At 43.7% G+C, this 12,112-nt stretch overlaps 1 protein-coding gene across 2 annotated transcripts in view; it reads left to right on the forward strand.

The window, feature by feature from the left end:
• Positions 1-12,112, forward strand: part of ANKFY1 (ankyrin repeat and FYVE domain containing 1) — an 83,848-nt gene that overhangs the window by 42,539 nt on the left and 29,197 nt on the right. For both annotated transcript variants that reach the window (XR_005197380.1, XM_017512184.2), the window contains exons 6-8: positions 1,458-1,607; positions 2,926-3,091; positions 10,540-10,744. Coding sequence is in view for 1 of the 2 variants with exons in the window: in XM_017512184.2 (XP_017367673.1) it covers positions 1,458-1,607; positions 2,926-3,091; positions 10,540-10,744 (521 nt within the window). In the remaining variant the exon portion in view is untranslated. The remainder of the gene's footprint in view (positions 1-1,457; positions 1,608-2,925; positions 3,092-10,539; positions 10,745-12,112) is intronic.

The following is a 12,112-nucleotide window of genomic DNA, read 5'->3' on the forward strand; positions in this document are numbered from 1 at the left end:
CGCAGTCAGGGACCGAGGCCTGGGACGTAGCTCCATGGGAAGGTACCTCTCTGGCACCTAGTTTTCTCTCGTTACATAGTTGAAGAATAAGTTGTTTGATTAGATGATCTGTGAGACTCTTCTGCTCTGAAATTCTGGTAGTTCTGTGATTTCAGAGTGGAAGGACAAAAGATAGCTCAGGTTGGGCGCGCGGTGGCTTATGCCTGCGATTCCAGCACTTTGGGAGGCCGAGGCAGGCAGACCACTTGAAGTCAGGAGTTCGAGACCAGCCTGGCCAACATGGTGAAAGCCCGTCTCTACTAAAAATACAAAAATCAGCCAGGCTCAGTGGTACATGCTTTTTAATCCCAGCTACTTGGGAGGCAGAGGCGTGAGAATTGCTTAAACCTGAGAGGTGGAGGTTGCAGTGAGCCGAGAGCATACCACTGCACCCCAGCCTGGGTGACAGAGTGAGACCCTGTCTCCACCCCCAAAAAAAGATAGCTCAGGTTCAGAAACAGGCTTGGAAGCATCGCCTGCCTTCACCCTCCATCTGTGGAAGCTGCAGCTGAGCTGCAGGAATAGGGTGTGGCTCTGCGGCCAGCGGGCTCTGCAGTACTCAGCACACAGTCTCAGAGCTTGCCCTTGCTCTCTACATCAGGTGGAGAACATCTTTAAATTTAGACTTGTCTTTCCTAGGTTGTTTTCATCATAAAGAACAGTGTTTACATTTTTTTGTTGTTGTTGTTAGCAGTTTTAAGAAATCGGGGCTAGTGCTACCTTTTGCAAATTATTTTCTGCGAATTGTTTGGTATTCAGCAACATTGTGGGAAAAGCTTAGTTTCAGAAAAGGTGGCTAAAAGCACCGGATTTTTTTTTTTTTAATTTTTCTTTCCTTTTCCTTCTCATAACCAAGGTAGAAAAGCACTGAATTTTAAGGAGTTGAAACAGGATTGGAAAGCTTTCAGTTAACATAGGTAGAAATATAGAGAGCTGCAATAATAGGGACCAGCTATGACCCAGTGGAGTGACCTGTTGGTGAACTTCTAATTGACTTTGTAACTGCCATCTTTGTGGGTGTGGGAGGCAGACTCCTTGCTCTCATGTGGAGGCTCCCTTGGGGTGCATGTCTGTTAGAGGTAAGCATGGCTTGTGCTTTTCCATCTCACTGGGAGACCCAGTAGTGCTAGGGTAAAGAGTGAGGCACGGAACACAGGCCTTCTGGTTCCCTAGCCATTTAGGACTGTCTGAACTTGAGCAAGTTATCTAATCTCCTTATGCCTTACTTTTTTCATCTGTAAAGTGGGGATGATCAAGTACTTACCTCATTGGGTTTTGGGGAGAAATAAATGAGTTGGGAAATGTTAAGCTCTTAAATTACCGTAGAGCCTGACTGCTGCATTTTAAGGGCTTACTAATGGGAGTTGTTTTTATTGTTTTGTATCTGTTCTGCTTTTTACTATATTATGAATTCTTAGGATGACTTGAGAAAGGAGGATTTCAGTAGCATGAGTGCTCAGTTGTTATACAAAATGATCAAATCCAAGACAGAGTACCCGCTACATAAAGCTATCAAAGTGGAGAGAGAAGATGTGGTCTTCCTTTATCTGATTGAAATGGATTCCCAGGTACTGTAGCTGCCTTTTCCGTTTTTCATTTCCCAAAGCTGTAATGCACTTATTTTTTCCATGGTACTCCTCACTTCCATTGGAGCCATCCCTGGCGCAGTCTTTAATGTACGGATTTCTACTAAATAGTTTGTTCAAGGCAAGCTGAGCTTTTCTAAAGTGTTCCTTAAAATCCTTCCAGCCTTAGCCCATTGCCCAATTTAAAAACCTCTCACATGCTTTTAGGTAGTTTTTTTGTTTGTTTGTTTGTTTGTTTGGTAACAATACTTCTTAGTTTGCTTTCGCTGCTATAATAAATTACCATCAACTTAATGGGTAAAACAACATAAATGTATTGCTTGACAGTTTCATAGGTTGGAAGTCTAGGACAGGAGTCACTGGCCTAAAATCAAGGTGTCAGCAGGCTGTGCTTCTTTCCAGAGACTCTAGAGGAGAATCCAATTCCTGCTCATTTGGGTTTTTGGCAGAATTCAGATTCTTGCAGTTACAGGATTGAGATCCCTGTTTTCTTGCCAGCTGTCAGCTGAGGGCCATTCCCACCTTCTAGAGGCCACCACACATTCCTTAGCTCATAGCGCTGGCTTTTGTCTTAAAAGCCAGCAGTGGTGGGTCAGGTCCCTCTCATGTCACATCTCTTGGACTCACTCTTCCGGTTCCCGTTTTCACTTGTAAGAGCTTGTGTGATGAGTTATATTGGGCCCTCCTGGATGACCTGGGGTGCCCTCACCATCTCAAGGTCCTTCACCTTCATCACATCTTCAGCACGCCTTTTGCCATGTCATGTGACATGTTTACAGGTTCTAGGGATTAGGACATGTACATCTTTGGGGGGCTATAATTCTGCCTTCTACATTACCTTAAACAAAACGTAGTGGCTCTTGACAGATGGGAACGAGGTATGTTTTATCCTGGGTGTCAGTGTACTGGGAGACATTGAACTGCTGGGAAGAATGAAGTAGGAAAGCCACCGCCTTTCATGAAAACATGAGCTCTTTACCGAGAAGCCCTCCGAACCTCTGCCCTGGCAGTCGTGCCCCATGGCACTCTGTCCACATTTTCCCTGTGATTCTTACATTGTCTCCCACGTTGTTTATGTTTGCTGTCTGGTCCCCACTAATTCTGTCCTCCCTGAAAATATGTGCCCTGAGGAAGCCTGATAGAAGTTTGTGACGAAGTTGAATTTGGAGAGTAAGTAGTGTCAGACTACTTAAATTGGACTTTTGTAGAGGAGACGATATTTAAGGGTCAAGGTGGGAGAAATTAAAATAGGTCCTCTTCTCTACTCACTGGACGCTAATTTACAAACTTGTTTGTGTAGCTCCCTGGGAAGCTGAATGAGGCGGATCATAATGGAGATCTGGCATTAGATCTAGCCCTTTCGCGACGACTGGAGAGTATTGCCACCACGCTGGTTAGCCACAAAGCTGATGTGGACATGGTGGACAAGCATGGCTGGAGCTTGCTACACAAAGGAATCCAAAGAGGTGGGAACAGGTGGATTTCATGTTTTTCTCTGCAGGCAATTTTATTTTTATCCAAGTAATTTTTAAAGACTTTCTGAACTTGTTTCAAAAATTCTCGAAGCCTTCTCTAGTCTATACTCACAGGCTGCATGATTTAGAATTTGATCATGGGCCGTGATTGAGAATTTGATCATGGCTGTTCCCTAGGCCTTGTTTGTTTGGCCGTTCATGGTGCCAACAAGGCTCCGGAAGAAAGGCTCTAAAGATGGTCCTGTGTGTGAGGAAGTACCTTTTACTTGTAAGCACCTGATATATTTGCTTGCTCAGTGGGTTACTTTCTCCAGGAATTGTGCTAGGAAGGTTTTGCTTTTCTATCCTACCACAGATACAAGGATAGTGTCAAAACCATCAATGTTTAAATATATTCTACCTCTCTTAAGATAAATTGATAAAGTTTCATTTTGTTCTAGCAAAGTTATTTGGAATTGTAGCTATATTTTGAATACATTGTTGGTAGTTGGAAGAATCTAGAAAGGATAAACTGGAGAACAAAACATTTTAATCCTAATGAATTAACTTCTCAAAGGAAGAAACAATACTAGTTTTTTGTTTAGTTTTTTCCATGGTCTTACTAATGCCTAAGTCCCAAATGGATCCTGGCTGATGTTGCTTTGCAGTGGTCATTTTTGACCCAGTGAAATCTGTACAGAGGTAGAGTTCCAGTAACGAATGAAAGCTTTCAAAAGTGTTGAAGCATTAATTTTGTGGTGGGATGGTTGACTTGATTGGAGTACATTGCCATGTCCGCTTTTTTGTTACTTACATGTAGACATCAAAGAGAGAATATAGTCGTTTCACTCCATCTTAATCATCTATGTTTTCCCCGTTCGGTGATGCGTTGTTACTCCATTCTCGTCTATACCGCATTTTGCCATTCACAAATGGCTCCTAGTTGATAGAATGTAGTTCCGTCAAGATGTGGTCCTGTGCCAGCTTTGTCCTTTTTTGGGCAAAGGTTTTAACACAAATATCCTTGTTAGCCATGTATTGGAGTGCTGAGCTTGCTGGCTGGTAGAGAGGAAAATTTTGCTCATCACTGGGTAGGAAATCCTTGGAGTCTGTCAATGTCAAGACCAGATGCGTTTTTCCCAAGCACCATTCTGTGCTGTGCAAAGCCAGTGGGTGCTTAGCACTGAGTATGCGTTCAGTGGGGAAATCTCACCAGGGAGGGCCTGATTCTTTCCCACACTGTTTAGTGTCTGAGATGTTTATCTTGGAAACAAATACCCCATTACTTTAAAAAAAGAATCTGGGAATTTTGTTTCTTTCCTCTCAGAGAGACAATTCTTGTTTCATGATAAAACATTTTTGAGTTATTAAATTTTTTGGTGATTGCTTAGTTACAAGAATTGCCAAGAATTAGTGATCCATTTTTGATGTTTATTTTCAGATGATTTAATCTTCCACTCTGAGTTTATTAATTGCCTGCAAATATGTGTGTTACAGTGTGGGTATAATGAAGTTGATTTTGCTAACTTTAGAGAGTGTAACATGTTGCGGTGGACAGAGCACTGGCTGTGAAGCTTGTATGTACCAAGGTTTGAATCTTAACTGATCTGTTGACTCTGTGACCTTCGGTAAGTCACATTCTGAGTCTTATCCATAAAGTGGGAATCACTAAGGCTTTATTTGTTTGTTCAGAGAATGCGAGACGGGGGTGTCGGTACACCCAGTAGTAATAATCAGGTGACAGGTAGGGTCGGCCCTGCAGTTCATACCTTGACCCTGCATCGGAACACCACCAGATTCAGTTCCTGTAGGATTTTTTTTCACTTTCGCTGTTAAGAGTGCAAGTCTGTAATATATGGGATTTAGGTTTAGTTCTGAGCACACATTAGAATCTGTAAACAGAATAGTCAGTGATCGTCCTGATAACCAAGTAAACCAGTCATTTTGTCTGAAGAAGGGAACAGGCAGGCAGTGTCTCTGAGGGAGCCCCCAGGAGGCCCAGGTATGGCTGAGGAGGTCATCTCCTTCGAGCAGCCGGATCTCAGCAAGAAGGTGAGCCTTCACTTGATACAAACAGCTCTTCCTGAACTTTTTTACCTTAATAACCAGCATCAGTGAGTGGGGTTCTTGAGTATGCTCCTGTTAATTATTTTTAGTAAATTTGAAAATGATGCCACCAACTGGAGCAGCATGAAATGTGGTTTGTATGAGTGGAATAATGAAGGCTACTGTCTGAAGAGAGCTGTCCAGAAGCCGCATCCAGAGAAATACTGTATATGGATTGTTTTAGTGTGGACTTTCCTGTTAAGAATATTTTTATGTGGACAGCTTACGATAGTTGTGCCTCATTTACCCGCGAGTGTCAGTGAATGAGGTGATGAAGTAACTGAAACTTCGAAGCACCAGTTTTTATTTGAACTGTTTTTGATGATTTGAAATCAAAACATCTGAACTGTATTACCCACTTTCTTATGGACAGAAACCTCATAAATGGTGCCTTTGGCATTTTCTGTTCCTCCTTTTGTTCTGCTCTTCTGATATCAGTTATCTTTTTCCCTTCCTTTATGTACCCTGTGGGCTGACTTTCTTTTAATGTAAAGCTTTATTAATTTTCTGTTTCTAGTAATTTCTAATAGCTTCTTTATGTGGGGTGCATATATTTATGTATATGTGTGTATGATTATGGGTAAAAAGAACTTTATATTTGGATCTTATTAATAAAGTAAATCTGATCCGAAATCTATAGTTCTTCTAAGAGGACTTACGGGTTTAAGATATAAAATTCCTTTTATCATGCCTTCCATCTGAATCCAGCCATTCATAGCTTTTCATATACCTGTGCGGTATTGCCCAGTTTATCTTCTTTATGTATGGTGTGTTATACATTTCTCATTAACCTATCTTGTTTCAGCTTTACGGTATATTTCTCTCTCTCTGTCTCCTTTTTTTTTTTGAGACAGAGCCTTGCTCTGTCGCCCAGGCTGCAGTGCAGTGGTCCAATTTCAGCTCACTGCAACCTCCACCTCCCGAGTTCAAGTGATTCTCATGCCTCAGCCTCCCCAGTAGCTGGGACTACAGGTGTGTGCCACTACGCTTGGCTAATTTTTGTATTTTTGTACAGATTGGGTTTGCCATGTTGGTCAGGCTGGTCTGCAACACCTGGCCTCAAGTGATCCACCTGCATTGGCCTCCCAAACTACCGGGATTACAGTCAGGAGCCACTGTGCCCAGCCACTATGTATTTGTGTCTTGGTTTGGAATATATTTTAAGCTTAAAAATAATGAAACTACGTTATCCCTTCTCCCCCGAGTTTCTCATATTTTGGACTTTTCATTGAGGCTCTTTGTCACAATAGTTCTAAAGTTTCTTTCTATTCCCAGAATGTTAGTGGCTGTCTCTAGGATATTTTGTTTTATTGCTAATGTATTGTTGTCTTTATGTATTTTCTCCTATACCAAATCCACGTGGAGTTTGTTCATGATACAGAGTAGGGCCCTCTGTGTACCTGTATAAATGGATAGCAAAGGCCTGACCTAGCCTAGCCCCCAGTGTACATGTTACCTGTAGTGCTTTACTGCCTCTCTACTATAAAGAAATCTGAGCTTTAGCCCATTGCACCTGATACTGGTAAAGATTGCACCCTTCTGCATCCCTGCCCCACCCAGAACAGGAGCAGAAGAATGAAAATATTTCAAGAGAAGGGACTGATTGGAAAATTGTTAAGTTATCTGAAGTCATAATTAATTTGAATTCGAGCCTTTCTGATAACGTAGAACCTAACAGCCCCAACCAGTCAATCCATTTGCTTCCCAAATATTTCCCCAGGGTCTGTTTTGTATAAGACAATGTGAATACAAAAAAAAAAAAAACAGACAGGAGCCAATCCAGCATCTGAGCAGCGAGTCAGCATCTGAGGCCTCCCGGCTGCCCCAGTGCCAGAGCCCACATTCTCTAGCAAGATGGTCCCTTGGAAGAAAGCATAGAGCAGATGGGAAGTGTTGAAAAACAGACAGCCTGGGTGCGGTGGCTCATGCCTGTAATCCCAGTAGTTCAGGTGGCCAAGGTGGGAGGATCACTTGAGGCCAGGAGTTCGAGTCCAGCCTAGGCAACATAGTGAAACCTTATACCTACAAAAAAATTTTTAAATGAGCCAGGCAGAGTGGCATACACCTGTACTCCTAGCTACTTGGGAGGCTGAGGCAGGAGGACTGCTTGAGGCTGGGCGGCTGAGGCTGCAGTAAGCCATGATTACACTACTGCACTCCAACTTGAGCAGCAGAGCCAGACCCTATCTCAAAAAACCAGAAACCAAAACAAAAGCAAATGATTTTCTAATTTCATACCCACTGAGAACCAGATGACACCTGAATACTCAAATGAAAATGCATACAGGAATACAGTCAATAGAATTGAGAGAGCTTTACCACTCCTGAAACCCCATTTTAGGTGTTCAGACTGTAGATGTGTAGTTCAAGGAGATGAAATGATATCATAAGATGTAAAGAGAAAATTTTGGAAGAGAGAAAATCCTTGTCTCGAAGTTGTGATTCAAAGGAGTCTGCACCCACAATTCTAACAATTAGGAACCAATCAAAGTGTCTTGATGCAAAGACAAAAGCAGATGGACTATGGAAAGAACACCATTGCCTGTGATCCATAAAAGAAAGATGTGCTAAGGCACCTTCAACAATCCAGCGTTCATCCCAAGACAACACATTTAAGGCATGTAGTCAACTTTCATGGGACCAGCAAATCAAACTCTGCGACATTGTTCTGCATTTTGGGGATCATCCAGCTGAAGAAGGATGTGATTTGCAAGAAATTCACCCTGTAGCCCTTGGGGAGATGGAGACCGCATCTGCGGAAAGTGCCTCTGAATCCCAGCTCTTGGGTCAACTCACATTTCAGCCATCAAAGTTTCATGTGCGGATTTCAAGTTGCAGATGAGTTTGACTTGGAAGATGTTTAACTGCACCCCTTGAAAGACTTTCCAGACTAGGGGCCATGGCTCACGCCTGTAATCCCAACACTTTGGGAGGCTGAGGTGGGCAGATTGCTTGAGCCCAGGAGTTCAAGACCAGTTTGGGCAACGTGGCAAAACCCATCTCTTCCAAAAACACAAAAATTAGCCGGGTGTGTTGTGTAGTCCCAGCTACTCGGGAGGTTGAGGTGGGAGGATCACCTGAGCCCCAGAGGTCGAGGCCGCAGTGAGCCATGATGATACCACTGTACTTCAGCCTGGGTGACAGAGAGCCTGTCTCAAAACAAAAACAAAACCCCCCAAACCCAACTTTCCCGGTATGAGCTCATTGGTGCCACCTGGTGGCCACTGAGAGCAATTGCTCTCACCCAGCGAGGTGTAATGCCCCAAACCTTTTTAACAGGTTTCTGTTCCGTATATTATGATGCTTTGCTATCATAATGATGCCTTGTTTTCTTAAGAAGCATAAAATTTATATATACGTAGTGTGTTTGTATGTTTTAAATTTTAAATATAAGTCCAAGTAAGATTGAACTTTAATCTTAAATTTAATTGTTTAGTCTTTGTCATTCTCCAAGTTGACAAGTATACTTTAACTGGTTTTTCACAAGTGTTTTTTTTTTCTTTTCTTTTCTTTTTTATCTTTATGAAGAATTTCACAAGTATTTTTAACATTAAATGGCCACTTGTCAGATGGGTTACTTCTGAGTCTGACCGTGTATTTGTACAACCAATCTAGAGTCCTGTTTCTCTATGCAAGTGCCTGACAAAGTATTGTCACAGATGTATACCTTAAATATCTTAAACTTAATTCTCGACCTTTTATTAACATGTCAAAGTACTTTTATTCCCTCCTACGGAGCATAAATAGTCAAAGACGGTAAATCAAGCTATTAAAATTAATGGATTTTGGCCAGGTGCAGTGGCTCATGGCTGTAATCCCAGCACTTTGGGAGCCTGAGACGGGTGGATGGATCTTTTGAGCCCAGGGTTTGGAGACCAGCCTGGGCAACATGGTGAAACCCTGTCTTTACTCAAAATATAAAAAAATAAGCCAAACATGGTGACGTACGTGCCTGTAGTCTCAGCTACTCAGGAGGCTGAGGTAGGAGAATCCCCTGAGCCTAAGAAGTCAAGGCTGCAGTGAGCCGTGATCGTGCCAGCACACACCAGCCTGGGTGATGGGGGTGAGACTTTGTCTCAAAAAAGAAGAAGAATGGATTTTTGAGTCAGGATCTCTCTCTGTCACCCAGGCTAGAGTGCAGTGGCACACTCAGAGCCCACTGCAGTCTCGGACTCGGGGGCTCAAACGGTCCTCTCACCTCAGCCTCCTGAGTAACTGGAACCACAGGTACGTGCCGCCATTCCTTGCTAAGTTGTTTTGTAGAGATGGGGTTTCCCAGTGTTGCCAGGCTGGTCTTGAACTCTTGGACTCAAGCCATCCTTCTGCCTCGGCCTTCCAAAGCACTCAGATGTTATTCAGTCTTAATTTGATATTTGTCAATAGTTCCAGGTAGTCTCTTTTTACCTGTAATACTCCAAGCGGGATTTAGAAAGAAATTTTGTTTCCACAATAAGGTTATTTACCATGTGAAATGTTTGTAAATAGGAATGTGTACAGATACTTTGCCCAAATATTTCATTGTAAACTTCTTGTTAAGTCAGTTATGTGTATGTAATGAGATTACAAAACTAAAAAGAGGTCAGGGGTAGTGGTTCACGTCTGTAATCCTAGCACTTTGAGAGGCTGAGGCAGGTGATTTGAGCTCAGGAGATGGAGACTAGCATGTGCAACATGGCGAAACCTTGTCTGTACTAAAATACAACAAATTAGCCGGGCATGGTGGCATATGCCTGTAATCCAAGCTACTCGAGAGGCTGAGACATGAGCATTGCTTGAACCCCGGAGGTGGAAGTTGCAGTGAGCTAAGATTGCACCACTACACTGCAGCCTGGGCAACAGAGCGAGACTCTGTCTGGGGGGAAATAAACTAAACTAAAAAGAAAAATTGTTTAATACTAAAACAGGCATGGGTTTACTCTAAGTAGGAACCTGTATGCAAGTACAGCAGAATGGGGGCAGGTGTTGCTTAGTTAGCTACAAGCTGTGGTCAGGAAAGGAGAAGAGAGACAAAGAGAGATTGTGTGAGAAGGATCCTTCCCACCCTCTTTGAGAGCTGCCTGGAAGAGCCTTTGAAGAATAGAAGCCTGGTGATATTCTTAAAGAGTGAAGAGATGCTGAGGTGAGGAGGCAGGACAAGTGATAACAGTTAGTCCAAGATTGACAAAGCCTTTTGAGTTTGTCTGTAACTCCACGATCTCAGGGATGAGTTTCCACTCACAGATGCCCCCAGAGGTTCCCTCAGACACATTCTTAGTCTGCAGTCACTTGCTGGTGCCTCTTGAGGTGGCACTGGCCAGAGCACCTTACTTGAGTGTTGTCGTGTGTTACTGTTTCTTCTGTTATGTCTTTTCAAGGAGACCTCTTTGCTGCCACTTTCCTCATTAAGAACGGGGCCTTGGTTAACGCTGCTACACTGGGTGCCCAGGAGACACCGCTGCACCTCGTGGCCTTGTACAGTTCAAAGAAACACTCGGCAGATGTGATGTCTGACATGGCGCAGATTGCAGAGGCCCTCCTGCAGGCCGGCGCCAACCCCAACATGCAGGACAGCAAGGGCAGGTGAGCTGGGGGAGGTACGGTGCCCGCAGCACTGTTCTTGGGAGGTGTGACCTTCCAGTAGCACGCAGCGGTCTTGCAGGGACTTCCTGGTCTGGAGTTTGGCGTTGTTCTGTCTGGTTTGTATTAAGGTCACAGACGCTGATGTGTGGTAGTGGTGGTACTGCTGAAACCAGAGGCATCTGGGGAAAATGTTTCCATCCTGGGTAACTGGAGTCTTTGAGGGTTTGTTGTTGTTGTTTGTTTGTGTGTTTTTAATTGCATCAGCATCTCACTCTGTCGCCCAGGCTGGAGCACAGTGGTTCGATCTTGACTCACCACAGCCTCCACCTCCCAGGCTCAGGTGATCCTCCCACCTCAGCCTCCTGAGTAGCTGGGACTACAGACACGCGCCACCCCACCAGGCTGATTTTTTTATTTTGTTGGAGATAGGGTTTTGCCATGTTGTCCAGGCTGTCCTCGAACTCCTGAGCTCAAGCAGTCTGCCCACCTCGGTCTCCCAGAGTGCTGGGTTTCCAGGTGTGAGCCAGTCTTCCAGCTTTTAAGCAATTTGTATTTTCAAAGGAGCCAGAGTGGTCATCTAGTCCAGTGCCTGCAAGCGAATCTTGTAGCATTTCTTAGAGTTGCTTGGATAGTTTGAAGAAGAGGAGCACCCTAACTCCAGACAATCAATTTTATTTTTATGAGGTCCAATCATTTGAAATTCTCTATAGTAAGCCCAATTTCACCTTGTCAGCGTTCCCACTTTATCTGCACAGCTTCGTCCATAGCAGCCTGTCCCATATTTGACAGTATTTATTGTGTTCACTTTGCCCTTTCCAGAAATACCTAGTTGAGGATTCTGTGTGGTTTAGCGTCTAAGAAAAGGCTACCTGTCTTGGGCCAGTGGTGAGAGGCTGTGAAGGACAGTTAAGTCACTGATCACTGACCAGAGTTGGGACCCACTTGTCATTAGAACAACTCAGTATTTTATACCCTTGAAAAACCTCTCAAAAAGAAAACATTTTTTGTAAAGTTTGGTTGTCAGAATAGGAAAATGGATCTGTGTGACAGGTAAGGCACATGTGAGATGTAGCTTCATGAAACCTCAGTATCATGTGATCATTACCTTATTTCCTGAAAAATTGTATCCATTTCCCTGCTGTTGATTCTTGTATTTTTTCCTCCAGCAGCAATAAACTTGCAGAGAGAGAGAGAGAGAGAGAGAGAGAGAGTGTGTGTGTGTGTGTGTGTGTGTGTGTGTGGGGTGGCGGGTAGATGCAGCCTTGGGCCCTGACTCTGCAGTGTATGTGTGTGTGTGTGTGTTTGTGTGTGTGTGTGGCGGGTAGATGCAGCCTTGGGCCCTGACTCTGAAGTGTGTGTGTGGGGGTG

Source organism: Cebus imitator, unplaced genomic scaffold (assembly GCF_001604975.1).
Source record: "Cebus imitator isolate Cc_AM_T3 unplaced genomic scaffold, Cebus_imitator-1.0 Scaffold464, whole genome shotgun sequence".
Lineage (NCBI taxonomy): Eukaryota > Metazoa > Chordata > Mammalia > Primates > Cebidae > Cebus > Cebus imitator.